General features: G+C 35.4%; 1 protein-coding gene across 2 annotated transcripts in view; it reads right to left on the minus strand.

Annotated features, from left to right (window-relative positions):
- The window catches only part of Txndc16 (thioredoxin domain containing 16), a 96,026-nt gene that overhangs the window by 17,435 nt on the left and 58,955 nt on the right, over positions 1-19,636 (minus strand). For both annotated transcript variants that reach the window (XM_040274678.2, XM_005337978.5), the window contains exons 10-16: positions 14,814-14,980; positions 14,391-14,451; positions 11,775-11,898; positions 10,146-10,289; positions 9,544-9,603; positions 4,765-4,933; positions 4,088-4,224 (exon numbers count right to left, since the gene is read on the minus strand). In XM_040274678.2, coding sequence (XP_040130612.2) covers positions 4,088-4,224; positions 4,765-4,933; positions 9,544-9,603; positions 10,146-10,289; positions 11,775-11,898; positions 14,391-14,451; positions 14,814-14,980 — 862 coding nt within the window. The remainder of the gene's footprint in view (positions 1-4,087; positions 4,225-4,764; positions 4,934-9,543; positions 9,604-10,145; positions 10,290-11,774; positions 11,899-14,390; positions 14,452-14,813; positions 14,981-19,636) is intronic.

The following is a 19,636-nucleotide window of genomic DNA, read 5'->3' on the forward strand; positions in this document are numbered from 1 at the left end:
AATATAAGAAACTAATAATGTTCACACAGAAGAGATGAAAGGCAAAATAGATAAGAAAATGTAAAAAAGAAAAATAAGAGACTTGACCAATCATATATTCAACTATATTGAAAAGCTAATTGAATAAATCAATTATGTTTCTACACATCAGTGATGAATCAACTGAAAGAGAAATTAGGAAACTATCCCATTCACAAGAGTCTCAAAAATATATAATATTTGAGAATCAATCTAAGAGGTGAACAACCTCTATAGTGAAAACTACAGAACTCAAAGAAATTGAAGAGATCCTAGATGATGGACAAAATCTCCTATGTTCTTGGATAGGCAGAATTAATATTGTCAAAATGGCTATACTACCAAAAGTGCTATACAGATTAATGCTATTTCTATTAAAGTTCTGATGGCATTCTTCATAGAAGTAGAAAAGGCAGTCAAGAAACTCATTTGGAAAAATAGAGGCCCAAAATAGCCAAAGCAGTCCTCAGTGGGAAAAGTGGAGTAGGATGCATCACAATACCAGACTACATATACTGCATATACTACAGAGCTGTAGTAACAAAAACAGCATGGTATTGGTACAAAAACAGACATGAAGACCAATGGTACAGAATAGAAGACAAAGACAAGCCCACATAAATACAATGATCTCATTCTAGACAAAGGGGCCATAAACATACATTGAAGAAAAGATAGCCTCTTCAACAAATGGTGCTGGGAAAATTGGAAATCCATATGCCACAAAATTAAAGCAGACCCCTATCTCTCACCCTGCACAAACCTCAGTTCAAAGTAGATCAAGAACCTAGGAACTGAATCAAAGACCCTGCACCTACCAGAAGAAAAAGTGGGCCCAACTCTCCACCATGTCAGCTTTAGAAACCAAATTCCTCAACAAGACTCCTAAAGTGCAAGAAGTAAAATCAAGAATCAATAAATAGGATTGTAGCAAATTAAAAAGCTTCTTCACAACAAAGAAAACAATCAAGAATGTGAAGAGAGAGCCTACAGCATGGGAAAAAATCTTTGCCACTTGTACCTCAGATACAGCATTAATCTCCAGAATATATAAAGAACTCAAAAACCAAAACAAACAAACAAACCAAATAGTCCAATCAATAAATGGGCAAAGAAACTGAACAGACACTTCACAGAAGAAATAAGATCGGTCAACAAATATATGAAAAAGTGTTCAACATCATTAGCAATTAGAGAAGTATAAATTAAAACTACAATGAGATTTCATATCACTCCAGTCAGAATGGCAATTATTAAGAATATAAATAGTAACAAGTGTTGGCAAGGATATGGGGGAAAAGGTGCACTTATACATTTCTGGTGAGACTGCAAACAGGTGCAACCCCTCCTGAAAATAGTATGGAGATTCCTTAGAAAACCTGGAAGAGAACCACCATTTGACCCAGTTACCCAACTCCCCAGCATATACGCAAAGGGCTTAAAATCAGCATACTAGGGGCTGGGGTTGTGTAGAGTGCTTGCCTCACCTATGTAGAGCAATGGGTTCAATTCTCAGCACCACATAAATAAATAAAATAAAGGTATTATGTTCATATACAATGAAAAAAATTTTTAAATCAGCATACAATAGTGACATGGCCAATCAATGTTCATAGCAGCTGAATCCACAATGGAATAAACCTAGGTGCTCTTCATGCTAAGTGAAACAAGCCAATCCCCAAAAATCAAAGGCCAAATGCTCTTTCTGATGTTGACTCACAATAGGTTGGCTGGTAGGGAGGAGTGGAGGTTCATCAGATTGGTCAGGGAGAATCAGGGGAAGAGAGGGAGGATGGGAAAGGGAAAGACAGTAGGATGAATCAGATATAACTTTCCTGTGTTCATATATGAATACACGACCAGTGTATCTCCACATTATATACAAGCATAAGAATCGGAAGTTATACTTCATGTATGTATGATATGTTAAAATGTGTCATGTATTTAAAAAAATTTTTTTAAAAGGTCAAGAACTGAGAGGCTCAGATTTTGGAAAGATCATCTATGTGGATACCAAATCACCAAGGATTATGATAGTAGTAATACTGAAGAGCATGACAGTATGACAGAAGCTCAATTCCTCATGAATGAGGGGGAGTGATCCTGGCTGGGTGATAGATGATGCTTACAAGGTAGCGAGCGGGGTCAGTGGAATAATCTGATGCAAGTACTAGGAGATTAAGTGTGAAAGGAGAATATAACTGCTTGGGAATGATAATGAGGAGAAATGGAAAAACAATATACAAAAAGGGGGGAATCATCAAGGAAATGCTTCAAGAAAATTTCCCAGAACTGAATTGAGCTTTTAAATTGAAAGGGCTTTTGAGTCTCAGCACAAGGGATGCCTACAGAGCCACATCAATGTATACAGTTAAATTCATAATAGCTAAGCTATGGAACCATCCTAGGTGCCTCTAAATGGATAAGTGGATAAAGAAAATGTACAAATACACAATGGAGTATTACTCATCCTTAAAGAAGAATGAAATTGTGGCATTTGCCAGTAAATGGGTACAAATAGAGACCATTTTGCTAAGTGAAATAAGCCAATCCTAAAAAACTAAAGGCCAAATGTTCTCTCTGATATGCAGATGCTGAATCACAACAGGTGGGTAGGAAAGGGAGAAGTGGAAGTTCATCCAATTGGAAGAGGGGAAATGAGGAGAAAGGAGGGGCACAGGAATGAGAAAGACAGTAGAATGAATCAGACGTGACTTTTCTATGTTCATATATGAATACACAATCAGTGTAACTCAACATCATGTATAACCACAAAAATGAGAAGTTACACTCCATGTATATGATATATATCAAAATACATTCTACTATCATGTGTAACTAAAAAGAATAAATAAAAAAGTTAAAAAAACTAATTGAAGTATCAATAGATAAAGTGAATGAAATAGAAAGCATTTAAAGACATACATACACATGCAGAGATATGGATTTAACATGGGGATGGTGAAATCACATGTGAGCAGAGGGAAAAAAAGAGTAACTGTTAGTTACTTAGAAAGTGTTAAGTTGGTATCTGGCCTCATATCAGATATCAAGATATCTTAATGGTTAAAATACTTTTAAAGAGAAAAAAATCAAAGGATACAATCAGAGTAAAAAGGTAATATAATTTGCATATAATAGCATATTAATCAGTCTTAAAATGGAAGGAAATTCTGATATATCCTATAGCAAGCATAACCTTTGAATATATCATGCTAAATCAAGTAAACCAGTCAGAAAAAGAAATACGTGATTCCCCTTGTAGTCAGATGCATATAAAACTGAAAATAGAATGGTAGTGATAAAGGCAGGGGAGAGATGGGGTGGAGGAGTTTGATGAATATAGTGTTTTAGTTCTGCAAAATGCAAAGGTACTGGAGGTTGGTTGTACAACAGTGTGAATATATGTAATATTAGAGAACTATACACTTAAAAACAGTTAAGATGATAAATTTTATGTTATGTATATTTTACTACAACTTTTAAAAAAAGAAAAATATTCATAACAAGGAGACAATATAAATTAATTTAAGACAATGTCATAGTTAAAGCAATAAATTACAGGTGAATATTAACTGATACAATAAGATTTGGGGGGGGATTGAAACCAGAGGCACACTACCACTGAGCTACATTCTCAGCCCTTTATTGTTCAATTTTTATTTTGAGATGGTCTCGCTAAATTGTTGAGCCTGGTTTTGAACCTGGATCCTCCTGCCTCAGCCTCCTGAACTGCTAGGATTACAGGCATGTGCCACTATACCCAGCATAAGAATTTTTTTATATCTAAAAGCAATAAAATATATATCAAAATCAATAGATTTGAGTGCAAATTTTAAACTACTACATACAAAACTATTATTAAATAAAGTTTAAAAGCAAACAATAAACTGGGGGAAAATAATTTTTAAAAAATGAAAAAAGCTAATCTACTAAATCTATGAAGATCTTGTGCTAATTCATTAGACAAGCACTAAAACCCCATTTCTAAAATGTAGTATATATAACACACAATTTACAATACATGTTTAACTGTACATTATTTAATTTAAATCTCAACTCTACTTACCTGTTGTCATGGTTGGACTAAATAGTCCCAGTACTGACACACTAGAATAGGTGAGCAAGTCTTTATATAATTCTCCACTTAAATATTTTTCTGCTTCCTGGAACAGTGTTATGTTCACTGGATATGAAATCCTGTTGCTGGATAAATACATAACTATATTCAAAATCAATTTTTAAAGATATCTTTCAGTTTGTTAAAAAACATTGAACTTAGCAAACAACATATTACACATGATAAACTTGACAAAAAAGAGACAACTAAATACTATTTATTTATTTTATGGGACTGGCATACCAACCCCAGGATCCTTCACATATGAAGCAAGTGTTCTACCAGTGAGTTACACCCCCAGAGCTCTTCTTTCAAATTTTTGAAACAAAAGTCTTACTAAATTTTCCAGGTTGACCTCAAACTTGCAATCCTCTGCCTCAGCCCTCCATGCCTCACAAATATTATTCTTTTAAAAAAAAATCAGTTTCAATAAACAAAATAACCATCTCCCTAAAATAATGGAATGTGCAATGACAGTCCTTATCAATATTTACTCTGTGATTTGTGAAGGAATGCATCTTTAATAAAGGATGTCATCCTTAACAAAGGATGTCAACAAACTATGAGAATTAGAACTTCTACAGACTCCCAGAATTTAAAATCGTACAGTGAACCTGAATACTTACAGTTGTATAAACTTCAGGAGACCTTCAGTTCCCAGCATACCAACATATGATACTGGGTTCTCGCCTTTCTTGTACATCTTTACAATGGGAAATTCAGTGACATTTTGCTTAGTACATACATCAGACCAATCTGCACAGTTTATTCTAGTAAGAAGCATAGTGGATGTGTCTAAATTAAAGGAAAATGCACATTTTGTAGATATTAATGCAGAATATCTTCTGCTAGAATCTTCATTCTCTTCCTAGTCCAACAATTTTAACCTCTCAGTGTGGAACACTTCTGCTGAAACATTCTTCCTTTGATTTTTGTGACAATTTCCCTATCAGCTTCTTTCCTACCACTCTTGCTTTTCCTTTTTGGTACTGCTTGAAGGTATCCCACTCGCCTGGCATGTGTGCGGCCCGGGTTCGATCCTAGTGGAATTGGAAGTTCCTCAAGGCTCCGTTTAAACTGCTTTCTCTTCTTGTTCTACACTCTGTTCCTAGACAATCTCAATAACCATCAAAAATCTAATGAATACAAAATATGTATCCTTGGCCCAGATTCTTCCTTGAAGTTTCAGGACCATGAAACCTTACTACCTTCTTCCCTGAGAATGAAAACATCTTCAAACTCTACATATCTATGTCTAAAACCAAATATAGTTTTCTTTCCCTTGTTACTTGGTGAAAATTGTGCAATTCATAGAACAAAGCATCATCCTACATGCCTCCCCATTCCCAAGCCCCTCCATGTCTCATCAATCAGTACACATTTTCAATTTTACCATTTTAAGTTTAAATATTTCTAATTGTTGTCCATTTCTCTACACTGTCAATACTCTAGTCATCATTTCTCCTAGATAACTACAACAGGCTTCTAACTCACTTCCCTGGATTCAATGGCTCTACAATAATCGTAGATATTATCTTTTCAAAACTCAAGTCTGTTCTGGTGCTAGCCTACTCCCCACCAACCCTGTTTTGGTAGCAAATCCCCTCCTTGCCCCCACCACCAACCTTTGCAGAGTTAGGTCTTTTTCATTATTTGTGATTACTTGTGAAACATCCTGATTTATATCAGGTTCCTCTGATATATGCTCCTTTATCTCCTTATGAATTAGGTATTCCTTTTTTTAGTTATTTGATTAATATCTGCCCCTACCAAGAGAGCTGCTTGATAGTAGTGACCACTGACTTCCAGCATCTACAGCAGTCCTTGTACATGAATCACCTTTAATAAACCTGTGAGTAAATGATACATGCGAAACTCATCTAGGGTTGCAGGCATGCCCATCTAAATATTATAATTTCAGCTGAAAATCACATATTGTAATCCAAGCAGAAATTCCTATTTGTTCTATTATACAACATGTAAAGTTCTTTGAAATACATAAATTTCTGGGTGAAAAGAGATCAAAAATCAAAACAAGCACCACACAATTCAGATTTTGAAAGAAAAAAATTCTAATAAAAATAAACTTTAATATCATATGAAATAAGAAGTCTCTGTATATTAATTTAGGATACAGCCGAACCAAATGATTCAATTTGTGGGATACAATATTTTAAAAAATATTTTATCATCCCAAATTTTTAATAATGAAAATTCATCTTTATATTTTCAGAGATTTTTATTATAGTTCATAAAGGCAATGAGTTATCTATCACTTAGAATTTAGTATTAAAATTCTGATAAAACAAGCAGTGTCTAGTTCACTGTTACGTTTCCAGTGTTTATCACAAGGTATGTTATACAGTAGGTACTCAGTCTACAAATATGTATGGATGGGGCTGGGGATGTGGCTCAAGCAGTATCGCGCTTGCCTGGCATGTGTGCGGCCCGGGTTCGATCCTCAGCACCACATACAAACAAAGATGTTGTGTCTGCCAAAAACTAAAAAATAAATATTAAAATTCTCTCTCTCTCTCTCTCTCTCTCTCTCTCTCTCTCTCTCTCTCTCTCTCTCTCTCTCCCTCTCTCTCTCTCAAAAAAAAATGTATGGATGGTCACTGATATTCCTTCAAGAACAAATTTTAAACTTTTGAAAATATATTAATACCTAAACAATATATGATCATATAAACAAAAATAAGTTTTTATCCCTTCAAAAACCAAACCTGATAAATCTTCTACAAAGTTCTCCTATTAATCATGTCCTCAACAAGTATCAAGTGATGCTTGTTCACATAGAGCGCCATCTTATATTGCCACCCAAGTACACAATATAGATGTTCTTTCCATTCAGTAAGTATCCTCAACACATCTACTTCTGCTAAACATATTACTTTGTCCCTACAAAGTTGAAACTTTAATATTATCTTTAAAACTGGAAAAAGAGCACATGATACATGTTATTAAAAGTTATAAGCCTGCTTATCCTGAAGTTATTATAAAATTTTTATTTTCTATAAAATGGTTTCAGTGTTTACTCATATTTCAATCTGAATTGTGTAATATTCTGAGATAGCTACAGTATTGTATTCCTCTTTATCAATGCATTAATTTCAAATAGAATTACTACTTTGAAGCAGAAAAAATAGATTGTCTTTGATACAGATACTATGTCAAGCATCAAAATTTGACATTTGCTGCCACCTTGTGACTGAGTAAAAAATATTCTTAGACGAAAATGAAAAATGACATTTTTCCCAGGAAATCAACCTAAAAGACAAATTAATAGGACTAATGTCAAAGTACTAAGATTATCCTAATTGCAGTTATAAAACAGGATGAACATCTTTAATCTAAATGTCTGAAATACAAAATCTGAATATTTCTGAACGCCAACATGAACTCCAAAAGTAAAAAATTCCATATCTAACCTCATGTAACAGAAATCAGTCAAAACTTAAGTGTATTAAAAATACTATATAGGGGCTGGGGATGTGGCTCAAGCGGTAGCGCGCTCGCCTGGCATGTGTGCGGCCTGGGTTCGATCCTCAGCACCACATACCAACAAAGATGTTGTGTCCGCCGAGAACTAAAAAATAAATATTAAAAAAAAATTCTCTCTCTCTCTCTCTCCTCTCTCTTAAAAAAATACTATATAAAATTTCTTTCAGCCTATATGTGTAGAATGCACATGAAACAAACGAATTTCATGTTTAGACTTGGGTCCTATCCCCAATGTATCTCATTATATGCAAATATTCCAAACTCTAAAAAAGTCCAAAATACAAGACATAATAGTTACCTATACTATGCATTTCTACAATAAGCCCCAGAACTTCCAAAATAGTCCGTTTATGTGACATCAATTTATTAATAGGATTGTTATTCATCAAGAACATTCTGAATGAAAAAGAAAGCAAGTCCTGGATTGGTCATCTGCCTTTTTATTCTGTCAACACATACAAGTCAAAACTAAATGGTAGCCAGGTGTGGTGGCACATGCCTGTAATCCCAGCAGCTAGGGAGGCTGAAGCAAATAGATTGCAAATTCAAAGCCAGCTTCAGCAATGGTGAGGCACCAAGCAACTCAGTAAGACCCTGTCTCAAAATAAAGTACATAAAAGGGCTGGGATGTGATTAAGTGGTTGAATGCCCCTGAGTTCAATCCCTGGTACCCGCCCCCCATCCCCCCCAAAAAAGATAAATGGTAAATAACATTCTCAGAGGAGCCAAGAATAAGACTATTTAACTATGATAGTTTCTATTTACAAGCTAAACAGTAGGAAGCAACCATACCATGGACACAAAATATGTTGCCATCTGTCATATTAAATGATTACAAAATATTATACACATCTTATCCATTGCTACCCCTTTACTAAAAGGTCTCACCACTTCTCCCCATGCCTTTGATGTAATGATGGCCTAGACATTTTGAGTCAAAGTCCAATCCTTATTCTCTTATTTAACTACCACTGGATTAGGTTTAATAGAATAGTTAAGACAAAAAGATTCTAACTATTAAAAAATATCCTAGGGGCTGGGAATGTGGCTCGGGCGGTAGCGCGTTCGTCTGGCATGCGTGTGGCCTGGGTTTGATCCTCAGCACCACATACCAACAAAAATGTTGTGTCCGCCGAGAACTAAGAAATAAATATTTAAAAAATTCATTCTCTCTCTCTCTCTCTCTCTCTCTCTCTCTCTCTCTCTCTCTCTCTCTCTCTCTCTCTCTCCTCTCTCACTCTCTCTTTAAAAAAAAATAATATCCTAGTCCAAGAGGAGGTAATTATATAGCTTCAAGAACACAGGGATCTTGGATCTTTGATAGACTGTGAGACTGGGTCTTATCTTTCAAATTTTTATCTTCAGTATTTAATAATAATTGGCACTCAATAAATGTTTGCTGAATGACTGAATTTAGCCAAAAAGGTCACTGGTACAATGGGTAGCCATAAGTACTTAATACACGGACTCTCTTTGTTTCTACTAGAAGTCCCGTGAAATAATCAAAGTGAAGGCTTCTCAACACTTTTTTTTTTTTTTTTGGTACGTGGGATTGAACTCAGAGGCACTCAACCACTGAGCCACATCCCCAGCTCTTTTTCATATTCTATTTCGAGACAGAGTCTCACTGAGTTGTTTAGTACCTCAATAAATTGCTAAGTCTAGCTTTGAACTCTCCATCCTCCTGCCTCAGCCTCCTGAGCTGCTGGAATTATAGCAGTGCATCACCATGCCCAGCTTCTAAGCATTTTTGATACTCTTAATTTAATTTAACCTTGGATACATAAACATAACAACCTGAAATTTTATGTGGTTTTCTATATCTTTAGGATGACACCATTTTATAAAAAGATTACAGCTCAGAAATCAGGAAAATAAGCATGCATATCACAATATAATACCTTTTAATTTAATTGCCACATCAATATAGGACTGTAGAAATGCCATGGATACTGCATGCCCTAGATTAAAATAAAAAAATTCAATAGATATTACAAGATGTTTATCTCCGAAGCACCCATACTTATATATAACAAACATATAGGTTTACCCAAAGTTATGATTTCCAAACAAGAAATATAGTAGAGAGTACTCAATATTGTCCAACCACTTAAAAGGGCTCCAAATGCAACTCTCTACATTCATACTGCAAATAATATAGTTGAAAGACTATTATTTGAAGATAAAAGTATATATTTCCCATAAATCTATAAGAACTGTTAATATATTAAAATCATTGGCATGAATCAATAGTCTTCAAATTAATTAGCTAAATACCTATTTTAATGATTAGCCTTCAATTCGTAAATCACATTCATAGAGATATATAAAATCAGTTTTATTCCTTAGAATCAGTTAGAAGTAAATGTTTCAATATGTGCAGTCTATTTGGGACATAGGAAAGCTGTTATTTTTACAATGTGAACTTTAGAGAATTCAAAAATAAATTCTACTTTAAATGTCCTAATATGTATTGCAGTCTCCTCTACAGGCTCATACTTACAACCAGCATAGAAGAGCACTATGCTGTCAGAAGCCATTACTGTTGCATTAAATGTCTCTTCTGTGAGTTCCACTGTCAGTTCCAAAGGTAACTGTCTCTTCCTATCTCTGTAAACAGTTTCTGCAACTTCATCATCTTGAATATCTAAAATGTTTAAAAAAGGAACTAATTTTGGTTGTATAATTAAAAATATTTAAACTTATAAGCAAGCAAATGAAAATTTGGTACTTTGTTATAAAAAAAACTTTTAAATACATACTAAGTATTTAAAATGTATATTTAGAAGACTTTCCAGTTGTCTGGCTTCCTATCTGAAATAACACTAAGATGCTTTCTGATCTAGAAGTTACAAAGTTCAGACTAGTTACAAAGTTTAGTTTAGAAATAATTATTTATTTTTGTTCTACAAATAATATAAGCATTGCTATTTTCTTTCCAATCATTATATTAATTTACAGCTCTAAAAGACTCTACCATACATATTTGACAGTGCTTATTCAGCTTCTACTATATGCCAAACACTGTGATAAATACTAGGGCAAATGTCAAAAATAACAGACACACAATCCCTGACCACATGGTGCTTCTATCTATAGAAAAGCCAGACAATAAACTTGATAAATGAATAAATATGTAATGGTAAATTAACAGTTTATGAATAAAAGTAAGAGATAGAGAGTTTGTAACAGGAAAATTTAGATTAGGAGATCCAAATTCTCCCAATTAGAGAATCAAGAAAAGAATGTTTCAGACTCTGATATAAGGAGGCTGATTCACAGTGGGGTAGGGAGGGAGAGCATGGGAGGAATAGATGAATTCTAGATAGGGAAGAGGGGTGGGAGGGAATGGGAAGGGGCAGGATATTAGCAAGGATGGTAGAATGTGATGGACATCATTATCTAAAAGTACATGTATGAAGACACAAATTGATGTCAACATACTTTATATACAACCAGAGATACGAAAAACTGTGCTGTATATATGTAATAAGAATTATAATGCATTCTGCTATCATTTATTTTTTTAAAAAAATCAATTAAAAAAGAATTAATAAAATGTTATTGAAATTTACTCTCTATTCTGTTAATAATCAGACTAATTTATAACTACAAACACTACAAAATTTCATTTCCTACTAAAAATAATAAAAATGAAATATGTTGTTATGGGAGAAGGAAGGTGCACAGGAGAGAAACAGGTAGGGAAAGAGATCATGAACTGAAATTTAATTCCATGCAGTATGAGTTTGTCAGGATGAACCCAGATTCTCTGCATAACTATAAAGCTATAATTTTAAAAAATGAAATATATTGTGGTTTCTGGATGGACTTTTAAACATGAAGCAGGCCAAAAGGACTGAGAGAACTGATTAGGAGAATAAAAAGCACAGCTGTGGAAAGTTAGAATGCTGATGTGTACCAAGAAAGGTATGCACTAAACAAACCACAGCATTCTTACATCTTTTTACCTAATCAACTTGATAAAATGTGATTCAAAATAAATTTCTCCAGGCTGCTTCACAGAGTTTTGAATGTGATACTTTCTATGAGAAAGTTAACCCACTATAAACTTCACCAAACGTATAGGTGTCAGGACAGTAAAGGAGGTAGCAAGCATTACAACTATTACCCATGTCTAGATCTTCCATGTCATCGTCTTCATCTTCTTGTGTTTCCTCAATGTGATTATTATTTTCCACATGGGAAATTATTAAGTCAACATCATATAACTCCAAAAATTCCACTGGTACTTCCTAGAAATATGTTATTTTTTAAAACAAAAATCACTAAAATATAGCGTAGCATGTTAACCTAAAAACATTCCGCTTGTTTGACACTAAAATGAAACTAAACTTTGATTTTTTTCTCAAGGAAAAAAAAAGGAAATACACAATTACTATGACAAGGAAAGCATCCAAAGCATCACCCTAAGACAGTGCACACTACTGAAAAAGAGGATCTGACAGTCTCTCTTGCTTCTTATCACAACTGCCTTAGACTGAAGTCTGTAAAATATTAATATAATAAATAGCACCCCCTACCTCAACATACAATGGAAATATATATGATTTTAATGCAAATGGAACCAATCAAAATCAGTTATTTTTATATTCTACAGATAATGTTAAAAATAATACTTTATTTAAAATAATTCCACAAAAATGTCCGATTTCCTGTTTAATTATAAACATAAAATGACTTTCTGTTCTCAGGCATTTTAAGCATATCAAATTCTATTCTGTTGAGATAAATATTATTCCTTCAATAGTTTTTCACTAATATCCAACTATTACATTTTAAAAAAATATTTTTAGTTGTAGTTAGACACAATATCTTTATTTTATTTATTTATCTTTATGTGGTGCTGAAGATTGAACCCAGGGCCTTGCACATGCTAGGCAAGCACTCTACCACTGAGCCACAACCCTAGCCCCAACTATTACATTTTTAAAACATGAAAATTTTAAGTCATTAGGTTATTTCAGCAAATCATCCCTGACTATAACTATACAATGTAATAAGGCTATGAAAGAACTCCAAATATGTTTATTCTTTCATATAACATATTTTATTTTTTTAATATTATACTCAAAACAATTTTTTACTCCTGCAAAAATATAATGGTGTTAAAAGGTAGAAGAATCAAAATAAATCAAATTTATTTGTTCCAAATATAATATAGAAATTTTGCATGTAAACTTGTTCACTGAATTATAACATTCACATAGAAAAGAACACAGATTTTGACAGTAGGGGCTGATGAAATTTTATAAAGAGGTCATACCTGTATAACCACTGCACTGATTAAGATATAAGACATTACTAGCTCCCTTGAAGCCATCATCTATGCCCTTCTGTCATTCCCCTCTCGCCAAGGCAGTCAGTCACTGTTTAGACCTTTATTACAACTCTGGTTTGAATGTTTGTGTCCCCCCAACATTCATTTGTGTAATCTTAATCACCAGTGTGATAACATTAGGAGATAGGCTCTTTGAAAGGTGCTTTGGTCATAAAGGCAGAGTTCTCATTAATAGAATTAGTGTCTTTATAAAAGAGACCCCAGAGAATTAGATCTCTTCCACCATGTGAGGACACAAAGAGAAGGCACCATCTATGGGCTCTCACCAAATTTTCCAGCACCTTATCTTGTGCTTCCCATCCTCTAGAACCATGAGAAATAAATTGTTGTTGTTTATAAGCCACCTTATTAGTGGTATTTTGTTACAGCAGCCCAGCCAAATTAAGATACTCATCACCTATACATTTTGCTGATTTCTGAATTTATAAAACAAAACCATACAATTTATACTCTTTTTTGAGATTACTTTTGCTCAACATTGTGAGGTTCACCCAGGTTTATAACATATAAAAACAGCTTTTTCAGTATTTTTAAATATTTCTTAAATAAATATATTCCAATTTATTTATTTATCCATTCTACTGATCATGTGTTGTTTCCAGTTTGAGACTATCAAAAATAATATAACTATGAATATAATATAATAATGTTGTCTTTTGGTGCACATGCATGTGAATTTCTGTTGGTTACATACCCAGGAATATATTTGCTGGTTCATATGATATATGCAGCTTCAACTTTAATAACACTGCCTAGTGTTTTTCTATTTTCATTTACCAGTTTTTACTCCTGCTAGCAGTATATTATAATTCTTGTTTCTCCATATCTCTATCAAGGTATTATTCTTTAAATAATCTTTAGGCATTCCAGAAGGTAAATATTGGTGTCTCTTGTGATATTATTTGCATTTCTACCTTCAGTTTATTTGCTAAGTGGAAAAGAGAGAATGTATCTTATAATGGGCAAAATTAGCTTTCCTCACCTTAACTCAGGGATTGAACTATGGAATCATTGAGAAAAAATAAACATCAAATACTTTAGGGTAGGATGGAATATAATGAAGTCAGCACTATGAAATATTTTTACCCAAGATGTTTAATGAAGCTAATCAACCTTAAAAATAATTCATAGAAAATAGAAAGGAACACAGTAAAAATGCAGACAAAAGCAAAAAGAAACACACAAATCCAGAATATGGAAAACTACCTATTTATCCAAAAAGTCATTGTCCTAGGGGAAAATGGGAGAGGAAATGTACCGTATTAAGAGATTTAATTGTAAGTGACAATTTACAATTTTTTTCCATAATAAACATGTTACTTTAGGATCACATGTACTAACTTTCTTTACATAAACTGATGATAGGTAGTACATAAAATGACTAACCTGTTCTGCTCTTTTGAAGATCACATTGGTGTGCTGAGGAATGTTCACTTTCAAAGAGTCCCTTTTTCAAAACAGAAATAAATGTTTTATGTTGCCAATTTGAAGAATAATAGTCATCCAGAAAGTCAATCTAAAATAGAACTAAAAGTTCTCATGCTACAAAATGTTTAGGAATAAAGATTACAATTTAGTGGGTCTGATAAATTTCACATATAAATGAATACAAAATGGATTTCCTAGTCTCCATCTTAATTTTAGTCAAGCTTACAATTAATGTATAGCCTTCAGCTCAGCAGTAAGTTCTAACTATGTTAGGATCTATTACAGATTTTAGTTTATTTATATGACTAAGTTGCCATATTAAAAATGAGAACGATATTAGTAATTGCTAAGTAGAGTGAATATTCAATGTGGTTAAGATACCTTAACAAGAGCAAAACTCCTGCTTTTCCCAGAAGACGCCATGCAACCCATTCTGCAGTTCTTCTATCAGCTTCATACGTGGCTTGTTGGCTAACAATAAAAACCAGTGGTAATCCTAGTTGGAGATGAATAGTTGAAACTTGTTGAGGATCTTCAGCAACTTCAGTCTTCATTTACAACAAAACAAACAAACAAAAAAGAACAAAATGTCTTCATTGTATGATAATGTTTCAACATTTGTATTTAAAAACCTCCTATTAGCTTTTATTAATAAAGTCACAATTGAAAAACAAGTCTGTGAAATAAATACATTAATAAAATAATCTCATGAATTCCTAAGTTTAATGCTTCAAATGTACCTATTAGTTTAAATATTATATACAACTTAGGAGTTAAATATAATATACAACCATAAAAAATAAGAATATTGTAAAGAAACAAACACAAATAAAAGAGCATGGTGCTCGGGACTAGGGCTGTAGCTTGGTGGTAGAGTGCTTGCCCCTCACATGTGAGGCACTGGATTCGATCCTCAGCACCACATAAAAATACATAAGTAAAGATATTGTGTTCATCTACAACTAAAAAATAATATTAAAAAAAGAGCATGGTACTGATAGATATATTTTAAAGAAAACAGAACAGAGAACTAAATTTTTTCATATGTAGTACATAATTTAGGATATAATAAATGATACATTACAAAAAAACGAGGGACATGTGAGTTAAAATAGCAGACTGAATATGCACATGTAATTTTATTCCTTTTAGAAATCCCAGGAAAACTACACAGAAGTGTGTGTGTATTATTTGGTAGTACTAAGGATTGAGCCCAGGGTCTCACATACACTACCATCACTGAGCTAAATCCCCAACCTCGAGTGAATTTTTTTTTTAAGTGATACGCACACATATGTGAAGAACAGAAAAGAAAAAAGGCAGCAATATTTTCAAAGCTGGAGGACAGAATATTAAATGATGGAGAAGATCCTAAAATGCAAAATCTTCAGTCATAACAAGGAAAGCTAAGAAACAATTCAGTTTTAACTGCATAATCCTAAAATTGCTCAGGAACCATCAGGGTCTGGTATATAGGGAACTGAAAGAGATATATTGAAAGCAAAATAACACAAAGGCTCTAAAATGAAAAGGAACAGATCAAGGCTTTGGAGAAGTAGTTAGATCTCTAGATTCCCCTCCATGAATCCATGAGTGTAGGCAACTGTCTATGACAGTAGGAATCTGGGGCATTTCAGGAACAGCCGAGAGTGTGGACCTCATGCAAAAATCAGGGGGGATTAAGTTACAAAGTTGTGCCCCAAGACTCCTTTCCGCTCATCTCTCAGAATGCTGGTAGTCAGACCTCTGTCCCTGAGCAGAAGATTGGAAGATGCTTTTCTGGGAACCTCGAATAATCTCCAAAAGTCTAAAGAACTGACAATGGGGTCTGCCAAAAAGCAGCCAGGCCCAATCCCCCTATAGAGCTGAGTCAACAAGTCTCATCAACATTCTCAAAACTTCCAATCAACTTTTTAGTTTTGAATTCTAAATCATAAATAGTTATCCAAGGATTAACAAACATCAGAGGAAAACTGAAAGACAGAGACAAGAACAGTCCAGGAAAAAAAAAATGGACAAAATGCAGACTATATGCAGGAAGAAAAAGGTTCAGAAACCACCCTGACAATCTCCAGGAGATGAAAAGACACTACATCCACAAAGAATTAAAAAATACAGTTGAATAAATCTCCCAGGCAGCAGAATGAAGATAGACAGAAGGTAGGAGAAAAGAGGTAATAAAATTGAAGGACTGATTCAAGAAGCCAAACATCCAAAAAAAATAGAAATCACAGAAAGAGGCAAGGGAGAAAACAGAAGGGAAGAAATAATCAATGAAATAAACACAAAACTTTCCACAACTGAAGGACATGAGTTGCCAAATTGAAAGAGGATACCAAGCAGTTAACATTGGGGGTAAAGGCAGATGCACAGGAAAACGCAAAGTTTTTGCAAACTTTCCAATTATTGAAGATTTTATTTTAAAGTTTTCAGACAGAATTCTACACTGACATATGATAGGCAGAAATCTAAGATTACACAAGTTTGTATAATTCCCTCCCCTTGAGAGTAGGTGGGACTTGTGGAATAACCCTTCCCTTTGTTAAGAGTCTGTTGTAGCACAATGAAACAAGACTGCCCCACTTTGGAGGAGTAAGCTGCAATGTCCTAAGAGAGCCATACAGCCAAGGAACCTGGGAGCAACTGCTAGGAACTGTCAGCCTCTGGTGAACAGCCAGCAAGAAACTAGGAATCTGAGTCCACAGCACAGGTCTTTAAATTATGCCAAAAACCTAGATGAGTGCAACAGTCTGAGAGAGTGGAAAACCTAGTTTCTTCTTTGTGGATTTGGAGAATTATTAACCACTAATTACTAGTAGTAGTAATTTGGTAGTAAAAAGAGGAACAAGCATTAAGGCTAGATGTCTGATGATTCAGATCCTTAAAAAATCATGTATGTTCTGCTAAGAAAATAGGGCTTTGTTGTGTAAAGTGAAACCATTATGAATCGAATGAATTATTATAACATGGTTATAAATATGTTCAAAAGAATCTCAATCAGCAACAGGGAATGTGAATTAAAGGGAGTGAAAGAGAGGAATACAGACAACATCAGCTGCTATTACTAAAATAGTACATGAAGAGATGTGAGGACTTGAGTTAAAGCCAAAAAAAAAATCTGTCAAAGAAAGAAAGAAACCAACAAAGAAAAAAAAAACAAGTATTGGTAGGATGTGGAGAAAGGGAGCCCTGGTGCACTACTGGTGAGACTGTAAATTAGTGCAGCTGCTATGGAAAATGACATGGAGAGTTTTGAAAATTTAAAAGGAAACTACCATACAATCCAGCAATTCCACCTCTGGGTATGTATACAAAAGAACCGAAAACTAGATCTCGGAGAACACTCATGCTCACTGTATCATTATTCACAAGAATGAAGACATGGAAGTAACCTGAATGTCCACTACTAAATGAATGAATAAATGTGTTTTGTGTATATTTATACACAATAAAATATTATTTGGTCTTTAAAAAAGGAAAAAAAATTCTGACATGCTACAACATGGGTAAACCTTAAGGAAATTATGCTAAGTAAAATAAGCAATTACAAAAAAATAACCCAAATAATGCAAATTTTCAATACATGAGGTATCTAAAGTAATCAAACTCATAGAACTTGTTGTATAATAATGTGCAAATTGTTAATACTGTACTATACACTTTAATACTGTTGTGAGGGGAAATGAACATATTTTATGATGAACAAGGCTCTAAGACAATGTTAGAAATCAATATTTTGTTGTATAAAACTGTACACTGAGAGCCACCCCACGCGCCTGCAAGGAAGGCGGACCTGCAACCCACCAGCAGAACAGGCCCAGCGGCCTGAGGGGCACAGCCTCCCCCTCCCCCCATGCCTGCAAGGTAGGCAGAACTGTGACCACCAACAGAACAGGCTCACTGGCCCACGGAGGGACAGAGCTGCCAACCACACCTGCAAGGTAGGCAGACCTGCGACCCACCAGCAGATCAGGCCCAGAGGCCTGGTGAGGGGCAGAGCCCCCCTCCCCCAGCGCCTGCAAGGTAGGCGGAACTGTGACCACCGCCAGAACAGGCCCAGCAACCCATGGAGGGGCAGAGCCGCCCCATGCATCTGCAAGGCAGGTGGACCTGCGACCCACCGGCAGAACAGGCCCAGTGGCCTGCTGAGGGGCACAGCCGCCCCCTCCCCCCGTGCCTGCAAAGTAGGTAGAACTGTGACCACCGCCAGAACAGGCCCAGCGGCCAGCAGAGGGGCAGAGCCGCCAACCGAGCCTGCAAGGTAGGCGGACCTGCGACCCACCAGCAGACAGGCCCAGCGGCCTGCAGAAGGGCAGAGCCACCTCCCGCACCTGCAAGGTAGGCGGACCTGTGACCCACTGGCAGAACAGGCCCAGCGGCCTGCGGAGGGGCAGAGCTACCCCCCCACTCCGGCGCCTGCAAGGTAGGCGGAACTGCGACCACAAACAGAACAGGCCAGACCTGCAACCGACAGACAGAACAGGCCCAGCAACCCACGGGGGGGCAGAGCCGCCGCCCGCACCTGCAAAGTAGGCGGACCTGCAACCCACCGGCAGAACAGGCCCAGCGGCCTTCAGAGAGGCAGAGCCGCTGCCTGCGCCTGCAAAGTAGGCGGATCTGCGACCCACCGGCAGAACAGGCCCAGCGGCCTGCCAGTATAGTAGGCACATTGCTCCAATTGGAGGAGGAGCAGAGCCGCCGCCCGCGCCTGCGCGGGAGACTTTGCAACTATACAAGAGTAATACAAATATATAGGGGGAAAATTCAATAACACAACAGTTTCACCAAACAGAAAGAAAATAGAACAGTATGAAGAGACAAGGAAAGAAAGGACCACAAGCAATGCAGGTCAACTCAAAGTTAGAAGAGGTAATATCTGCAGCAGATGGAATGTCAGATAAAGAATTCAGGATATACATGCTTCAGATGATCTGGAGTCTCAAGGAAGACATTAGACAGCAAAATCAGACAATGAAAAATCACTTCAACAATGAATTACATAAACAAATCCAGAAAGCAAAAGATCAATTATACAGGGAGATAGAGGTTATAAAAAACAAACAAACAGAAATCCTAGAAATGCAGGAAGCAATAAACCAACTTAAAAACTCAATTGAGAATACTACCAGCAGAGTAGAACATTTAGAAGATAGATCATCAGACAAAGAAGACAAAGTATTTCAACTTGAAAAGAACATAGACAG

Source organism: Ictidomys tridecemlineatus, chromosome 5 (assembly GCF_052094955.1).
Source record: "Ictidomys tridecemlineatus isolate mIctTri1 chromosome 5, mIctTri1.hap1, whole genome shotgun sequence".
Classification (NCBI taxonomy): Eukaryota; Metazoa; Chordata; class Mammalia; order Rodentia; family Sciuridae; genus Ictidomys; species Ictidomys tridecemlineatus.